The sequence below is a fragment of the Spea bombifrons genome, chromosome 3 (genome assembly GCF_027358695.1).
Source record: "Spea bombifrons isolate aSpeBom1 chromosome 3, aSpeBom1.2.pri, whole genome shotgun sequence".
Lineage (NCBI taxonomy): Eukaryota > Metazoa > Chordata > Amphibia > Anura > Pelobatidae > Spea > Spea bombifrons.
The window spans coordinates 110278280-110297695 of record NC_071089.1 but is presented as its reverse complement, the minus strand read 5'-3'; the positions used below and the strand labels follow the sequence as shown (position 1 = coordinate 110297695).

Sequence of the window (19416 nt, the reverse complement as noted above, 5' to 3'; positions counted from 1 at the left end):
ACTTGGTAGTTTTGCAGCGAGTGGGGATAACATTTGGCACTCTAAGTGCTATTATTACATTTCTCATGATGTTCAGCCAACTAAATGGATGGAAATGGATGAGAAAGAAGAGATGAGTGCTTCAACTAACCCCAGCTTACATTGAAGTAACCTACCTTGTGTCTGCAGCATGCAAACTGTGTCTCTGCCCAGGGGGGGACTCTGTGCCTGTGAAGGAGCAGCTGTCAAAGTGTAGGGGAGGAGACCAGTGTAGCCAAATCTGGAATACTTCCAGATTCGGAATTCTGTAGATACATCTACTGTGATGGAGACTCTGGACTGAGGGCTAAATGTCATGGGGGTCTCATCGACAGGGGGAGGAGACAGGGTGACTCGGAAGGAGGGAATCACATATATACATTTGGAATTACCAGAGACTCTAAAGACTGTGGAGCTTGGACACAGATTTGGGGTACCAGCATTTTGGGAGGGGGTTTTATGTGTGGTGTTACCTCGATCGGATCAAGACTTACAGGACAGTGACTTTTATGGCCAGTATTTGCACCAAGATGTGATATCCATACCTGGGAACTTCTGGGCTCCGGCTACCCCGAGCCTTCCCTTGCGGGACGCGGCCAGGACTTCCCACTGATGCCAGTGGGCGGTCTCTTGACGTCGGTGGGAGTTCCCCTGACGTCGGTGGGAGTTACCTTGATGTCAGTGGGCGGGCCCGCTGACATCAGTGGCAGGGCCAGCTGGCGCCACGGGCGTTTTCGCAGACTTCAGGGGCGTTCCTGCTGACGTCAGTGGGAAATACCCACATTTAAATGGAAAATGGGCGCGGAGCGGGCCTGTCAAGACCCCGCTCCGTGACCCGGAGAACCGGTGCTTCACTCGGCAATCTCCGGGCGAACCCGGAGCGTTCCCAGGTATCCACATGACTATTGTACAACAAACACTAACACATACACTGACTAACACTACACATATACACACGCTGACTCTATACACACATATGCACTAACTCTAATGATACAGTACACACACACACTGTGATACAGTCAATCATTCTAAGCTACTAGAAAAGAGGAACTGTCCCCGCCTAAACGCAGTATGCACACTATTCCAAAAATAAAGAAAATATATTATATATAATTATTTTATATATATATTATATAATAGACAAATACCATCTGTTATTCTGTTATCTCATTTATATAATACTGTTTTATATATATATATAAATATAAAAATATATATATGTATATAATAACTTATATAAATACTACATTTATCAGTGTTAACCACTAAAACACTACTGATGTTGGCAATATAAAGCAGTTCACTTTTATGTAAATGCTACTATTTAGAATGACAGGCTTATTATTAAAAGGACTTGATTAAAACGTCTGTTGCATTGGCTTCATGGGTTTACCTTAGACCTCTACATTGAACCACAGAGCTCACACTCTCCAACACTTTCCCTCTCTTACTCTACTCGTACGCGTTAAATCGAAACTACACTAGTTTGAGCGCGCCGGGCCGCCGTACTTGTCAGTGCGAGTGCCAGGAGTAAAGATGGCTGCGCCTAGCGAACCTGCTGCCTGCGAAAACCAAGACGAAAATATCTTGTATGATCTTCTTATAAACATTGAGTGGCCCCCTGAGCAAGATGTACAGGTCAGTAGCGATAAAGGTGGAGGGGAGGATGGGGCACGTGACTTCTCCAGGTGATCATACATGACATGTACATGTGGAGTCATCGTATGTGTTTGGATGAGGCCACGTAGCACTGTAAGGTAAGATAGAGACACACAACAGCTTGTACATGTAATAAGGGATTGGGAAGAGCTGTGAAGGTGGAAGAAGCTATGTACATAAATCCGAATGGGAGTCATTTAATATATTGTTTACTGTCTTAATTATTGTGTGATGCTGCCACACTTCACTGCGGCGTAAAGAATGCATTTCAAATAAATAAAAATCAAAGTAACCCTGAAGAAATAAAAGCCCTGGGGCAGATCACTAATGCCCTGGGAATAAGGTGTCTGTGACCGGGGCAGATGCAGGGTATTAAGTGGGTAACAAGTATTGTGTTACTCAGTACCTTTATTTTTTGTTTCCCGCTATATGGTTAAGCAAAGGGGTATTTATTAGTGACAGACGGCTTCCATGTCTTACCAACAGCTCCGAGCCATCATCACTTGGCATAGGAGTTGCCTTCTGACATCTACAGTTTATGATGTCATCATCCGGCATTGCTCTGTGTTATTAAACTGTAAGATTCCAAACACACAGTAACATTGATGTTGGATATACAAAATTAACAAACAAGCAGAGAAGGAGACGAATGACCCTGCTCTAGCGAGCCATTTGATGTTCTGCAACTGTTACAATGGTGGAGCTCCCTGTTATTCTAATCATTGCAACTAAAAGAAATAATATTTCTATTCTTAAATAGAGTTGTATAGAGTGATGTTTGGTAACACTGAAGAGATCTGGAATTTGGTTCTGATTGAAGATCTCATTTCTAGGAAGTCGCTTAATATTTTGATTACAGTCCCAACTTTAACACCTCACTGATCTGATTCTTTATGGCAGTGCTAATGACCTCCTGGTTATGCTAATGAACTCGTTTTTCCCCATTGACAGCGAATGGTCTGGTGGTTCATCTGGTAGATTAAGACTGAGACATTCTATTGTTTAAGATAAAGCAGCATGATAAGAACGTAGCGTGTTTATGTAGTTGATTGGGCCAAGATGGCAGATGTAAAAACCATACAAAAGGTCACTATGCTTCTCATTTCATTAAAACACTGATAGAACTGTTTTAACGTCCTACTAGTGTTAAAAAAAATGGCGGGACTTCTCCTTTATACGAGCAGGGAAAAGCATAAAGGAGCTTCAGAAACAGTTTTCATGCTAACAAAGATGTGTGTTTGTGTAATATAGTTTAGGGAGTCAGGATAGCCGCACATATTCTGTGTGTGCACAAGGACCCGCATTCATACAACGATGTGAAAAGACACCCCTGGTACTCACTTGACTAGCTGATACTTTCTCACCTAATCGTGTAGTAGTAGTAGCAGCAGTAGTAGTGTGTGTGTGTGTGTATGTGCGCGTGTATATCAATTTCTACATATGTAGAAATTCCCCTATACACACACTGGTACATCCAAAAAAAACGCATGCCAAGAATCCCCTATGGACGTGCTATAGGTTTTTAGCAATACCAGTGAGTGTAATATGAGAAGAAGTGAGTGCGTGCGTGCGTGTGTGCGTGTGTATGTATATGTATATATATCCGTAGAAAAAATAGGAGCACTCTCAGGGCTTCGTATTAAAGTGCAAAAATATGTATTAGTTTAGGTCATATCTTGCACTTTAATATGAAGTCCTTTCCTTAGGAAGCTTATTTTGGAAACCCTCCAAAAACCCACCATCCGCTGTTTCTTTAAAACTTAAAAAAAAACAAAAAACATAATCTAAATGAAAAAACAAATGGGCGCTAATATCTTATGAGGATTGATAGTTACAGAATATATTGTTAAACTATTATTTATTTGTATTTTTTTATTTTTTAACCACTCTTCATATGGCGTAAGCTGGGTTTGTAAACTTCCAGACATTGGTGGGGAAAATGGTAATTTCTCATTATGGGAAAGTGATGTATCCGGGAGTCTGTTACTGCGTAGAGCCTCTCTTCAAATAATTGACTCTGGAAGCTCTGGACCAATGACTGTAGAATTTAAGAGCCAGATGGGTAACGTTATTAGCCAGTATCGCACTCATAGAAATCAATAAAAGAGTCCAAAGAATTTTAGGAGAGTAAACTACCTGGCTCAGAGGAGGTATCCAACCTTGAACACTGGAACTAGAATATTTTATCTCGTTGAAGCCAGTTATATTGTCCTGATGCATCTGGAATTCAGAATCGTGGTGTAGAGAAGGCAGCAGAACTCTTCTCGCAGTAGATCGCAGGCTAGTTGGCCATCATTGCCCTTGCACACAGGTGTGTCCCTTCAGTTCTTGTTTCCATTTCCATTTTTATGTAGTGGTAGGTATGTATTTGAAGGCAAATTAGGTAATTAATAGCTTAATACTTGTTCTGGCATATAAATGGGTTGACAACATTTTATAAACACGTTGTGGTCAAAGAAGAAAGCCTGATGGATCGAAACCTGTTTTAGATGGCTTCTGTGCCTTATGGGGTTTGTTGGATTGTGTTTGCTTCCTTCCGAGTGTATAAATATAGAATTGGGCGGCAGATAGGAACCGTTCGCCCATCGGCTTTGCGTGGCGTAAAAACTTTAGATGTTATCAGGTCCTTGGTTTGATCCAATGCATGGACCTTCCCTATTTTATTGCCGTAAAAGGCTTTATCTGCTAAACTGCAGTACAATGAACAGATAAATATTTATTTACCAAAATGTAAGCCCAACATCCCACGTGACTTTGATTTTAGATTTTCTTAATATAATTAAATAATAATAAAAATAAAAAAACACGCTGGGTGATATGATTGTTCCTTTATTTGCACCTCTAGGAAAATGCATTCTTCTGCATAATTCCCTCGCACTTTGTTACACATTCTGCCGCCTCATTTTTAATTGTTGTGATCTCAAACCTTTTTTATTTGTAATTCTCTTGAAATTGGATATTAACCATTTGCATTTCTTCTTGGGTCAAAAGATGTGCAGTTGTTTTTTTGTTTTTTTTCCTTTAACTTTGTCCTAATGTACAATTGTACTTCTTATATTTTCAGCTTCGAGGCACCCGCGAGCGCGGCACGTCGTTTGTCCTCACTAAAGCGATTACAGGTACGTCGAGTTTCCGCGTTATCCTTGTACGCGGTGCACGGATTCGGATCGCGGGGCGATAGCCGTTATTTATTTATGCCCGCGTCCCCTTAGTTTTTTTTATTATTCCATGTAGTCATTACATGAACCAGGAACACCGTCTCTTTGACGTATTTCTCCAATAAAATGGTTAAATGGTACTTGGACTCATATGGGGCATGATTCTGAGACTTAATTCACTAAGTGTTGTGTTGACGCGTTTAACCTTGCCGACTTCATCGTGGAGTCTACACGGGAAACGCATTTGTGTTTCTATTAAACGTATTGCCCTGCATAATGTATAGCTGCCGGTAAGATTTCCTTTAAAATCTAACTGTACATTATACACAGTGCGCTGTTTTGTATTGTTTTTTCTAATTAACCTTTAAGAGGAAAAAAAGATAGATCTTCTAAGGTGTATTTGCTTAAGTAAACAATTCATGTTTTAGCTAAGTGGAACGGAACCTTTACCAGCAAAAGCAGATACATAATTGCAGTTAAAGCTATGTTATCCCAGCTCTTTAGAAGACTGACATCTTCAAGAGATTATCAGAGAATATATATATATATATATATATATATATATATATAACATATTACTGCCTTTAGCGTCCCATTAATTCTTACATTAACTAAAAGATGATTAATTTCTGTAGCAGAGCAATACCTAAGGAATGTAACCCTCTAACAGTACAACAAACAAAACATGTTTTTTTTTTTTTTATATGAGAAAAACTTTTTTTTTTTGTAATAACTTTATTTTTGATACCTAATTAAAGTTTTATTTATGCAATAACATAAAATTCCATAAAGAAAACGTAACTTTTATCAAGTATCAAAAATAATTACTAAAATTTTTTTTATCTTAAAAACAAATACTTTTGTAGTTGTAGTAACAAAAGTAATAACAGGCCATATATATATATATATGTTTTACTATATTGATATATTTACCTGCTTAGTGAATAAGTGCCTCCAATTTAGTGCTACAAAAAGTACGGGACTGTAACGGTACTTACCTTGTGCAGCAGGATCCCTGAACTAATCCCTAAGCACACAAATATATAAAGTGACACATGAATGGTATATAAACACCGGAGACGTCGGCCTCGTCCCTTTAATTCTTCCATCGCTGCGATGTATTTATCAGTCACATTACTGCTCCGAGAGACTCCTTGCCGTCGGTGAATTAATCAGAGATGGGATTTTTCATTTCCATGTTTCCTGCGATATTATTTTAGGCAAATATAAAAGGAACCTTGAAGTTTGTTCAAGCAGTTTAGATCCAAGGAGGCTTTCTGTGTCTTGAGAATCCGGCTTCACTGATTAACAGTTACTTGTCACCTTATATATAATATACATTTATCTCATTTATTATTCTTATAGCATCCATGATTCAATGTCCTTTCTGTTTCTTTTATTAGGTCCCGTATTATATATGCTGCAGTCGTTCTGGTACAGGTAAGTACGTGCAGCGTCACAGCTAACTTAACTTTTGCCGCACTTGTACAAATTTTGGTTCTGGAGAACTGGACTTGATTTTACTGGTCAGGACAAAAAACTTCCAAACAGGTCCAAGTAGCGCTGATCTTTTGTGTTATAATTTTGTTTGGCTTCTGAACTTTTTGACCAAAGAAAATAGGCGGGAGACCCTGCTTCCTAAATCAGCGTTTAGTGAATATCCAGCGTTAGTTCCTATAGTTTCCCAACAGCTGATTGGTTGCTGATCTCCCAACAAGTCACCATTACTGGTCAAATCCAAGAGGCTTTCAGAGCTTAAACATAAGATAAAATATCTATACCACTTCCTATGTGCAAAAGCATTTATTATTTATTATATATGAATGATCTTTTATTTAAATAGCGCCTGCTCTTACGCAGCTCTTCTTTTCAGTCCATTCAGTTTATTTTCAGCCTAATTATTACACCTATATACAGTGTATTCATTATTATTTCAAAGTTAATTAAAAGCTTTGATGATCCTGATTTTTTTAAAAAAATCTTTTAAACGTAATTATCATTAAAAAAAAAATCTTCCTATTTTGCTGTATGTAGGAGCTCTCATGTTACTGACATATTACATTCTTTAAACCTTAAACCAGGGCTTGACAAATTTGTTGTGAATCTAGGCGCCAGGTAAAAAAGTTAGGAGCCAGGATTTTTTTAAACTAACAGTTGGTCAAGAGTGATCTGATCATCATCAGCCCACTTACTAAACTCACAGCATTTGACCTGGAAGCACCCTGGACTCAGGTCAGTGCTGTTTTTTTTTTTTTTAATTAATTTTTTTTTTTTTTAACTCTTTTGATGCTGATGTTCCATTGGAGCACAGCATTGACTGATATTTAGTCCCCAAATGTTAACCCCTGCAATACCACGAATGTGTCATACACAATTGTGGCACTGAAGGGGTTAACGCTGCACTGTCGCTCTCATGGAGCGATCAGGCAGCAGGGGGGGTGTTGGGGCTGGTCTCCACACTCATGGGGAGACCAAAGAACCCTCTCACCCTGTCCCTGAAGCTGCCTCTGGCAGCTGGGACACAATTGCTGGTCTATAGACCAGCCATTGCAGGAGGAGTCTCTGATGACTGCTGTAGGCTTCCATGCCTACAGGAATCATCAAAGGGCTTTTGGGGGCTCGTTTTTGCTGTTGCTGGTCTGCCTGGGCTTCCAGGCAGACCACCAGCAGCAGAGCCCCCTGAAAAACGGGAATTAACCCCTAAATGCCGCGATCGCTGCATTGAAGGGGTTAAAGCTGCCCTGTCGCTCTCATGGAGCGATCAGGCAGCAGGGGGATGTTGTGTTAGGTCCCCACACTTGTGTGGGGACCCAATCAACACTGAACCCCCTTTCCTGAAGCTGCCTGTGGCAGCTGAAAACACGATTGCTAGTTTTCCAACAACCGCGTTTTCAGCCTACAGGATCACTCGGTGGGAGTGATCTCAGGCTCGGGGGCGGGCCCATACTCCTGGGCAGACAGAAGAAGCAGCGCCCCCGTGTGGTGACTCAGCCTCTTACATCCACAATTTTTTTCTGGATGTAAGAGGCTGACAAAACCTAGGCGCCAGGATAAAATTCTCTGTCGCCATGGCGACCTGGCGCCTGGGATTTGTCGAGCCCTGCCTTAAGCTAATGTTTGTGATAATAGCTTTAGAGGAACTATACAGCTTTAAATGAGAATTGCTAGAGAAGTGGGGTAAAGTCTCATATTGGGGTGGATAGTGGGATTTTAGTTAATCGGGATTGTGGGAAATAAAGGGGAAATTTGCTTGAAACATCTTGATTTTGTCTAGAGTATATAAGGAGGTGCGGGAAATTTCAGGAGTGCATACAGTCCCTCCTAGCGCAATACCTGCTTTATTAAGACACGGATGCCGCATTGCTCTGACGCTTGTCTCATCCGCCATAACTAAGCTGTTAAACATAGAATTTGACGGCGGATAAAGCCATCTAGTCTGCCTGTTCTTCCCCATTTAAAGACTCATACTTTAAAAAGTCCTCGGCCTCCTCTTAGATTCAGGATAGCTTTATGCCTATCCCATGCGTGCTTAAATTCCCTAGCTGTATATGCCTCTGCCACTGATGGGCGGCTGTTCCTTTTATCTAATACCCTCTCCTTAATATAAAGCTTTCTTAGATCACACCAGATTAAGCAGGAAACTGAATACAACAATGACTATTAAGGTTCTGAATTCGAATAATAAAAATGCTGTAGGAAAGCCAACGGTTCTACCCGCTAACCTACCAAAGATTAAAAATGAAGCACGTCGGGCAATATTATTGTAGCAGAAAACCCAAATCCTTGCAGTTATAAAGAGCTGGGGTTCTTACCAATGTTCTTGGTACATCATAAAATTATACTATACTAAAATTCTATTTTTCTTCTCTATACTACGATTAACAAACCATAATAAAGTTTAATATTTATTTGGATTTTTAACAAATTGGGAAATTCATAGAAGGAAAAATCCTGCTGTAAAATGCATAAAAAGCTGTAACATATTCTGTTGCCGAGGCTACGTTGATGAAACCTGTCGACCAAGTTCCTTCGTTGTACGTGAGGACAGAAGACAAGAGCTTGTTAGCGTTGGGTACAGAACACCTTAATCTCTGAAGAGTTGGACGTTTTTAGTACTTCTAGCAGGATTGGTGATTAGATCTTTTACAAAAAGAACTCCCGTCATTACTGAATATTAATGACGTGACAACAGGGCAATATTTAAAGGGGAACATCCACAAATAGATTATTTCTACTATTAATATGACATAAAACCAGATTTTGTTTTAAAGTAATGTTGATATTTTTTGCATTAGAGCTACATAATTTCTAACTAAGGTAGATTAACGTATATATCGGTATAAAACTTGTATTAAAGTTTGAATTGCAAACTTACTGCATTGCGGAAAATTCAGCAATTTCCTGTGAAGCCCCAAAAACGAGGCCAGACCCCCCCCCTCCATGAATTGGATGAAAACAAAGCGAAAAGCTCAGAATTTTGACTGGAATTTGCGGGTCCACATTCACTCACGCTCTCATTCTCATTCACTCTCTCACACTCTCTAAATGTTTCCCTGCCTTCTCCGTCGACTGCTTCCGCATCTTTTTCTTCTTTTTCTTCATCTTCTCTCTTCAGTCAGCTATCTTTGTCCGCATCTCTGCACTTGTGGTGACGTCCTCTCCCCCATTGGAAGATTGGAGAAGAGGCTACTTTATGCAGTAACTAATAAAAGTAGAGTTTTGAGCTCATACACTGATCCACCTTCTGCTCGGTAGTTAAATGTTGCCCTTGAGTCCCGCCTTTATCAGCTATCGATAATAAACGTCGGCAACAAATGTACATACTTTCTATATAGAAATATTTGTGCGTTCAAGTCAGGACTGTCCCCCTCAAAATGGGACATTGGGGGGCTTTGCTTTGGTTCCTTGTGTTACAGCAGAAACTACTTGAGAAGAAGACACGATAACAAGGCATCTTATTTAGGAAGAAGGGAAAAAATCTGTCCATCTCCCTTCCCCGTAATTGCGACACTGTTCCTTTTTAATTAAGCAACTAAAGGATTCTTCATTAATTCCCCGGAAAAATGAGTGCGATATTTGTGTAATCGGAATTACCCGCTAATTGATGTAAAAGGCAATACAAGGTATGCAAATACAGTATATGTGTTCTGTATAGACGTCGTGTACCTTTTTATTTTAGACTGTGATGCATTTTTTTGGAATTTTTATTTTATGGTATTATTTTTATTAGAAGATCTGACCCGATCCGTATATACACCAGAGTGGGTTAGGAAATGCTATATTCCAGAACGTGTCCCTCTTAATGCCGTATATTATTATTAATTTTTTCTTTTTATTCTTCTGCTATTAAGTAGATATATTGCGTTTTATAATTAAAAGTCAATGGATACTCACTTGCACTAAGTGCAGCATAAAAAGCAATTTTAAAAACTGGTAGGCTTATTGAAATCCCGCTGTTATAAAACTTTTTACTGCCCCATAATCTGTGCGATACAATAAACCTCTAAATCCGGACATAAAGGTGTCATCTGAATTCATCGGTTTCGGTTATGGAGCCGTCGGAAGCGTGGACGGAAGGCACCGGTAAAAGCCTTTCAGCTTCACGCGGGCGGGAGACGCTGATTATAGGATGCGTACTCGGTTAAAGTTACAAGCGCTATTTTCTTTGCAAGAAGAATGCAAAATAGAGCGAATTTGCTTTCCCGCGGCCAAGCGTCCCGCTGTATTAAACTGACGGAGAAAACTATTAATGCGGATCCCGAACACCCCGCGTTCTGCCCATCAATCGCCCGGCGAGGACCTGCAGGCAAACGCTCGGAAATTGGAGCTGTAAATTGTTCAAGCAAATATCGTCAACAGAAAAACTTGGCTTGTTTTTTTTATTTTTTTAGTGGCTCGGCAATCTAGTGTTATGTTATACGGCTTTAACTCGGCTGAATAGTAAAATATGTTTTGTTTTTTTTTCCTGTTTTTTCTAAATACAGCCCTGCCAATTTCTCTCTCCCGTCCGGCCTGGTCGGGTTGATGAACAAGCAGATTAGTTGGCATCTAGTACTGACAAGGTAAGGCATAAATAAAATGTTTGATTTATTTCTTTCTTTAGACTTTTGTTATCTGACAAGAAAAAGAACGGGAGAGATTCCGCATTCCTATTTTATATGCGCCAAGGGTGTCTGACTCGAGGGCCAAAAGACACTAACTGCCTCGCTGTTCCCATCATTATTATATTATTTTTATTAAAGAATTGCCGTCGGGATTACTTTTTTCTTTTAACCCCTTCACGACAAAGCCCTCCAAATGCTCCAAAATGCATTGTCCTTAAGGGGTTAAACTGTTCATATTAGAGGTTACGAACTAAACCCAGGCTCTTACCTCTGGGATACTTAGATGTAGTAGTGGTGAGTGACATAAGACATAGGTTCCTCCTTGATGGGATGAAGGAATTTGGACGGCAAATCTATGGGAAGCCATGGTCCGGGTGACTAGTAAAGTTTCTTTTCTTCCAGTAACGGGAAGCTGCTAGCCGCTGTTCAGGATCAGTGTGTGGAAATCCGGTAAGTGGTTTGATATTCGGGACAGTTCTATGTTATTGATGAATATTGTGAAATCCTGCATGGTACCCCTGTACTGCTAATAATATGAACACAGTGTCTGCAGCCCAGGGCCTGGGGAATGATTTTTGGGGCTTCCTTACTGTATCTTTTAGACTCCGTTACGTTTCATTTATGGAAAGCCGGCAGATTCTGTGGAACGATTACAGTAGGGGAGGACTAGACATGAACAGCAACATTAACACACGTTAAAGCGTAGCGGTACAGAAGGAGCCGCGGGATCAGATGTAAACGATTAGCACTATCATCTGTGTGCATAGACCTAAAAAAAAACAAACATGGCTGCACTTTTACCACAAATCCCAGCTTCTCGGTGAAACGATTGCATGACCTAAATATTCTTCAGTAACTTCAGTAATCTTACCTGAATGGGCTTTTGTTGACTACAACTCCCATGACCCTCAGTCAGAATGAGCTTTTGTTGCCTACAACTCCCATGACCCTCAGTCAGAATGATGAGCTTTTGTTGACTACATGCTCCCATGATCCTCAGACAGAATGATGATGAGCTTTTGTTGACTACAGCTCCCATGACCCTCAGTCAGAATGAGCTTTTGTTGCCTACAACTCCCATGACCCTCAGTCAGAATGATGAGCTTTTGTTGACTGCAGCTCCCATGACCCTCAGACAGAATGATGATGAGCTTTTGTTGACTACAGCTCCCATGACCCTCAGTCAGAATGATGATGAGGTTGTAGTTTACAATTGTGGGTGCAAAACCTTTATCGTATTTGTCTAAATGTGTATTTTCCCCCTATTTGTTTTCTTTCTTTAGTAAATATTATGCCATTAAATGATATCCTATGTTTGCCTACTGATATGCTTCATACTGGCACCTACGTGGGCTTTGTGTGCTGTCTACATATATGTACCAGTACATGCGTAAAAAAAATCTAAACTAAAAGGTGTGCTTTGTTTTGTGCATTTACGATGCAGTTTGGCGTAACGTGAATGAAAATATTATACAGGCCACACAAAGGGTTAATTGGCCGAGAACAGGGGGGCAGCGTTAAATGTAATGCCGAAACACCGTGCTAATGAGAAGGCGCCCTGATTTAAATCTCAATCGGCCACAAAGGAGGCATGATTTAATTTGCTCCGGATGGAGAGCCACCTCTGTTTTGATTTAAGGGAATAAACGACACGCACTGAGCAGCCCAATAAGCTGCAAAATAAGAAATAACATATATTTCTGGCCAAATTTAATTGCTGATAAGAAGCGCTTTTGAAGCGGGATTGAGCGGCGCGTATCTGCTGCGTGTGCGTAATGCTGACGGGTACACAACGGAGCCGCTTGTAAGAAATCCATCGCTCTCCCCCCCCGGTTATCAGGATTTCATTTCCCTTTTGTATTCTTGTTTCTTGCACACTTTTTTAGGTCCGCAAAAGATGACTTTGGCTCTGTGATCGGGAAATGTCAAGGTGAGTGATTATAAATACATACCGTCCCCCCCTTTTTTTTTTTTTTTAGCATTTCGGGAAAATCATCCAATTTATTCCGATTCAACTAGGTCAACATAAACGGCGGCTGGAAACAAGGCTAATTGAAATGCAAAAATATGTTGCAGCTGCACAAACCTTCTCACGGAAAGAAATCCGTTTAGTTATTCTGTGAAAAAGATGAAAATTTGCCTTATGCTATCTTGACTTAAATCCGAACGCATTATACTGTTGTTATTTTAACTAATTCTTGGTCCGAAAGATCCCCTAAATCCACGCGGGTTTATATGGTTACGTTTTATGAGCGTCTCTTCTGTTCTCGTGTTTAGTTCCCAAAGATCCCAATCCGCAGTGGCGGCGGGTGGCGTGGAGCCACGATTGCACTTTAGTGGCGTACGCTGAAAGCACCGGGACCGTCAGGCTGTTTGATCTTGTCGGGAGCGAACTGTTTGTCATCCCACCGGTATATGACTATTTTTGTTTACAGAAAATTTCAAAAGAAATCATTATTATAATATATCATTATTGTATTTCTAAATATCTTATTTTACCTCTTATACCCCAAAATAGTAACTGATATATCTCTCTCTCTTTCTCTGTCTCTCTCTTTCTCTGTCTCTCTCTTTCTCTGTCTCTCTCTTTCTCTGTCTCTCTCTTTCTCTGTCTCTCTCTTTCTCTGTCTCTCTCTTTCTCTCGCTCTCTCGCTCTCTCTTTCTCTCGCTCTCGCTCTCTGGGGCAGTGTGTACTGATTTTTATATGAAGGTTTGGTTGCTGTAGACACGGGTGTTGGGTCCTACATATGCCCCTTTCATGGCTTTTTGAGAGGTCAGTCTATTGAGCTCTTCCTTGACGTTCATCAACATTCAATTGCCAATAAAAACAGAGAATTAAGACCGTTCCTCCACTGCCGACGAGTCATGATGTAATTGTTTAGAAAATGTTCCCTAAGATTACTAATTCAGCACAATGCAATGTGTGTTTGTAGGAGAGGACATTAGCGGATCTTACCGCTAAGTTCATTGCGCTTCGTATGGTTAATCGTTTACAGAGAATATTGGCGTGAAAATAAATAGCGCTAATGAGAGTGTTCTGTTTGAAATAAATTGGAAAGTCTGCTCTTGTTTCGTTTTTCCTGCAGCAGACGAGCTTCCCTGGAGACCTGAGTTCTGCTATAGCGGGGCTAATCTTCCTGGAGTACAAAGCGAGCACTCAGTGGTCAGCAGAACTTTTGGTGGTCAATTACCGCGGCCAGCTGAAAAGCTACCTCGTGAGGTTAGTGGGTTTTATTTATTTTCTTTATTTTTCTACGACGCTTTCTTATATGATCACAGTCTATTTACCATAGTGCTGTTGGAGATCTTGTAGCCTGAATATTATTCTAGATTGGCCAACAAACAACATGGTAGAACTTCTTGATTATTATTGAAACTGGACGTGGTTTGAGCCTTTGTCCATCTCTGTAATTCAGACCCACCTTGTGCCTCAACAACTTATGGTGTAGAGAAACATAGAATTTGATGGCAGGTAAGAAGCATTGGGCGATCTGGGCTGTAGAACAACCAACCAGATCTTGAGGAATCACAAACTAAGCCAATAAGGTGCTTCTACTGTTAACGTGTAGCTATGTTTGGCAGCCCTGGAATCCAATTGCATGTTCTGGATATCACTTTAATTTTATTTATAACCGAACTGGCTCCAGTGGACCTCCAGCTCCTTCAACTCCATAATCACTCAGTCTACTGATTCTAGGAGGTAGTCGAGTAGCCATTTTGGGTTATTGCTTGGACAGCCATCACATGTAACATTGTGTTAATAGATTCTAATGCCAGTTGGAGAGCTTTAGCTCCTGGGAGGAAACTTTTGGTTTTGTATGATTCTTCTAGCAGCTATGTACTAAAATAGAAAAAGATAGCCTATACCTCTGGGTTTATCACAGGTTGTGGGACTTGTGTTTGCCCTTCTGAAGGAACATTGATGTTGTGAAAATATTAAGAGCTATTCCCATCGTTTACCTGGAATTAAGTTGACTTCTCTGCATCATTATAATTCTTTCCCCCGCACTTTTCCTATAGTGTCGGAGCCAATCAAAGTTACCAGGAGAATCACAGTTTTAACTTCGGATGCCATTATTCCCATGGAGTTTCATCTGTGGTTTACCACGCTGGGCAGAGGTAAGAGTGACGATAAATATACATTCTGACAACAAAATGTTTTGACATTCCATTTTTGGAAAAGGCCTCTGTTAGCCTCTTGTTACATTTGTAGTTGAGAGATCAGTAAAGCTTCTATTCATCACCATGAAAATACACGAGACAGAATAATTTAGGAATGGCAAAGTGGAATGAGTATACTTAAACCTGTCAAACCTTATTATACCTTAAGAACCATATAAATAATATATCCATGGTTCTGCAAAATGAAGACAACCTTGAACTTTTCCCCTTTTATCTTGAAGTCGTTGGGCAAGCTCATGGCTGGATAAGTCCTCGTCCAACTTAGGAGGCAGAACATTTTAGGTGGTTGCTTGACGTTGTGAGTTACATATTCATAGGCATTGATCTATGACAGCACCAAAGTGTAGAAGTTTGTACTATTTGGGTGTTGGGAATTGTCCCACCCGGTCGTCATGTTAACTAATAAAACTCTGTGGTTATGACGGGTAGTGCTCTGCTTTTGGTGTATTCAGCAGAGTTTTTTCGCTATGCATAATGAAGGGCCAGTCACAATAAGTTTCTTCTGCAACATGGACTGGGATGGCCCGGCATTATGCTTAATGAAATCCATGAGATTCCTTGGAAACTGATATGCAACTTTATTAGCTCTCATACCTATATTGATTAGTAAAATAAAAAAACAAACAAAAACCCCCCAACTTTTTTCTCCATTAGAACATAATGGGTATTTTACACTAAATTAAATATTTTAAACTCTTTCCTGCGAATTTAAACCAGCTAACTCACTCCTGCCATGACGTTAAACTCATTGTAAATGCTACAGCTTGAAGCTGCTTATATTCTGAACATCACTGCGAGATGTTTCCATCCCCTATCTCCCGTCCAAACGATCCAGAAGCAAAACGCAGCACTACCTGATAACTGAAGGTAATAACACTGCCGGTGTGTATGCGGCTCATATAAAAATAAAGGAATTGCCTTACTGATAAAGAGGGTATAAAACAAGGACGATAGTTGGTATAATTGTGTGTTTTCTCATTGGATCATGGTAAGGAAAAAAAGGCAAAAAAAAATAAATATATATATATATTTTTATACACGTAATGTATGTATATTATAAATCAACCCCATGTTCAGCGCTACGGAATTTAATGGCGCTATATAAAAATAAATAATAATAATAATGTGATTCTAAAGTATTTTTCCTGAAATAAGTGAAATTTACACCGTCACATTTGCGAAGTCCTAGCATTCTTTAATATAATTCACGGTATGTTTGTTAAACGCCGGCTTCCTACAACTTGTTTTTAAAAGCAATTTTTTTTCCCTCCGTTTTCTTCACCGATTCCTATTGTTGGGTTCGGGATGTGGAAATCTTTAATCATCACAAATAACCTTTTGCGTACACAAGAGCTGGAGCTACTCCAAAACCAATGGCTCCATTAATCTTAATAGAACTAATGCTTGCTTTTTTTAGGTCCTGTATAGAAAGCGCTTTTTTTTTTCCCTCCTTTTTTCTCTCTCTGAACTATGTGCTGCCATAATGAATTTTTCTTCAGCTCTGAGAAGGTATTTTTTTTTTAAGCCTTAACTTAATATGGCAGCGCCATTCCAGCTGTCAAGGAATCTCATCCATCCTGATAAGAACCTTTTAAATTATACATCCTCTCTTCTAATGCGATGACTTTTCTAAACAGAAATGGGACCCGAAGACATTTTTTTTTGTGTGTGGTACACACTTGGGATGATTTGTTGCCAACGGCAACAGCCAACTTTGCTGTCTAGTTTTATGTCAGGATTCAATGTCTGGTAACACGTAAAGCCCCCATTGTGTTTGATTTCTCCATCTCTGATAGAAGATTGTTTGCGTTACATGTTTGGCGAATCATCCTAAGTTGATGACAGAAAGTCGGCGCGGATGTTGGAGGGATTCTCCGTGTGCCAGACAGCTGAGCGATGCGTTGCGTGGCTCTCGATGATTTGGAACACTTGTATTTTTTTATATAGGGATACTTCCATGATATACTTGGTGCCAGTCAGCTCCAGCGCTGCAGCATTCTACCAAAATGAAGGGTGGGTCAAAGCACCCACTCAATGGGAGCTCCCTTCATGCATCTTCATAGGGGTTTGTGTTCATCCAAACGCATCTTCTCTATGGGATTTAGCTGGGAGGTGGGCAGCGGGGCAAATGCATATGGGGGGGGTTGTGTGGGTCTTCATAAAGAAACCTATTGAGTTGAAATGATACCTCTCCTCCCAATTACTGGCTTAGTAAATAGACATCTGTGAGAGGAAAAATCCCATAATCCTTCAAGCCTTCACGGTTATAGGATATATTTCACCTGCACAGGGTAATCCAGAGATGGCGCTAAATAGACCCTGCGGTGTTGAATTTAAAAAAAACCAAAACAAAACAAAACAAAAAAAAAAGCCCTCAAAATAGCATTTCTTCTTTTTCATTAAAACTGTTAAAAGTAACAGGGAGGGCAAATATGACGATGGTGGGATGGTTCTCCCAAAGTCCATTAGAACAACACGAAGAACAGGATCCATAGGAGGAAGCATACAAACACAACAGGTTCTCAGACCAGGTTCTACACACACCAGTCGTAGTGGCCACAGGACTCCGCCGTTCATTTTTGATGGCCTGGAGGCTACTTCATCAGAGGACATAACACATGTATTACCCTGAATTAGCTCCAACGTTAAGCTGTTCGTTCACGCTATCCCACTGTGTTCTGCGTAGAGAATACCAGGGTCGTCGTCTTCCTAAATCTGCCATGATAGATAGTAAACGTTTATTTATAATATATATCATTAACCATTTAATTCTAAACATATCCTATGTGCTGCTTTGCTGATCTAGTAACCCAATAGTAAGTACACAGCTGTGCATGCGCAGTAATAGCATGGTTTTATTACATATATTTTCACTGGATGTTGAGGAGAGGAGTAATGGGGTACTAAGATTATGCCTTCCTAGGGCACTGCAGAGTTATGACATTATTCAGAATAGAAAATAAAACCAACAAATAACGTTGTTTTTCTAATAACAAATTAGCAAACTATTTATTATTTGCCCCCATAATCTATGTTCCCCGGTAAAAATGATAATGAACCTTGTTTTAGGTATTAAAAAAACATCATCCAGGGGTATAACGATGAGTAAGAATTGTTAGTAAAGCTAGCAAAGAGCTAAAAATGCCTTTGGCTGTAAAGATTAACAAACAGGAGCATAATGTGAACCTCCCAGCATACTGATAACATTCTGTAAATGTATGAAAAAACATTTTTTTTTTCCCCTCCTCCTCCTGGTATTTTTATGCCTAGCTTCATTTTATAGGCATTTTTATTCAGCGAGGGGAAGAGAAAAAAATGATTGTAGTTTACAATATTTAACGGCGGGAAAATAAATGGTTATTATAATGGGTTTTTGGCCCTCTGGCAACCCAAGGATTTAAAGACATTGATTCTGAAGCCGGAAGGCTGTAGCGTCACTTCCACTTGCGGCCACTTGGTGGCGCAGCTTACTTATATTCCATGCCGTGCGCTGAAAACAGAACAACTCTCTGATATCGGACCTGCTGATAAGTTATTGCGACATCTGTTAAACCTGATAGATACCTGCGATGATATTCACCTTGAGGGCTACGGGTGACATAAAATCAGTGATTTAAGAAGTAGTAGTTTGTTATGTCACGTTTGCCCAGTAGAATTCCACCATGTTTTACAGTATATGGATTACCTGGCTAACTTTCTAAATGGACTATTGGGGAAAGAATGAAAAAGGGGTTTGGTAATTTCCAAGAGAGAACGTGACGGAATTATGCAGTCAGCATTCAATTACCTGGAACTGCAAATCATGGGATTGTGACATCTGCGGGTAACGATTTTCCCCACGTGAATTGAAGTCGGGATCTAATTTATTAGCTGTAATTGTTTTACCCATATTGATCCAATGGAGAAACAAGAACCGAATTCTGGGATGATTACTTTTTTTCTTCGTAGTGCGGTACATAATATGTAATAAAAGGTACCTTGACTTAACGTGGGCAATGATTTATATCTGTAATTTATCCCATATTGAAAGTTAGAACGTTCTCCTGCAATAAATTATGTGCCAAGCCTTTTAACTAGAAGATGCAAGCACTGAAGTACCTTTTTTAGAACACCCCAGCGTTTAGTAATAGGAGTTAATTTTTGCCTGTGATAATTACAGTTTATAATGCCATCTCATAATTTCTGAGCGTAAGCTCTTGGGGTCAGAGCATCTCTTTTACTGCTGTATCATTTTTCTCCTGTTTGAAAGTATATCCCACAACAGTGTATGAAGAGGCAATCTAGAAATAGTT

The 19416-nt window shown here is 40.0% G+C and overlaps 1 protein-coding gene across 1 annotated transcript in view; it reads left to right on the top strand.

Moving 5' to 3' along the window:
- Positions 1-1544: 1544 nt before the first annotated feature.
- Positions 1545-19416, top strand: part of NBAS (NBAS subunit of NRZ tethering complex) — a 253053-nt gene continuing 235181 nt past the window's right edge. Inside the window, exons 1-9 of the mRNA XM_053461340.1 lie at positions 1545-1659; positions 4745-4799; positions 6242-6278; positions 10823-10900; positions 11345-11392; positions 12829-12872; positions 13220-13353; positions 14029-14162; positions 14963-15061. Of these exons, the coding sequence (XP_053317315.1) occupies positions 1558-1659; positions 4745-4799; positions 6242-6278; positions 10823-10900; positions 11345-11392; positions 12829-12872; positions 13220-13353; positions 14029-14162; positions 14963-15061 (731 nt within the window). The 5' untranslated portion in view covers positions 1545-1557. The remainder of the gene's footprint in view (positions 1660-4744; positions 4800-6241; positions 6279-10822; positions 10901-11344; positions 11393-12828; positions 12873-13219; positions 13354-14028; positions 14163-14962; positions 15062-19416) is intronic.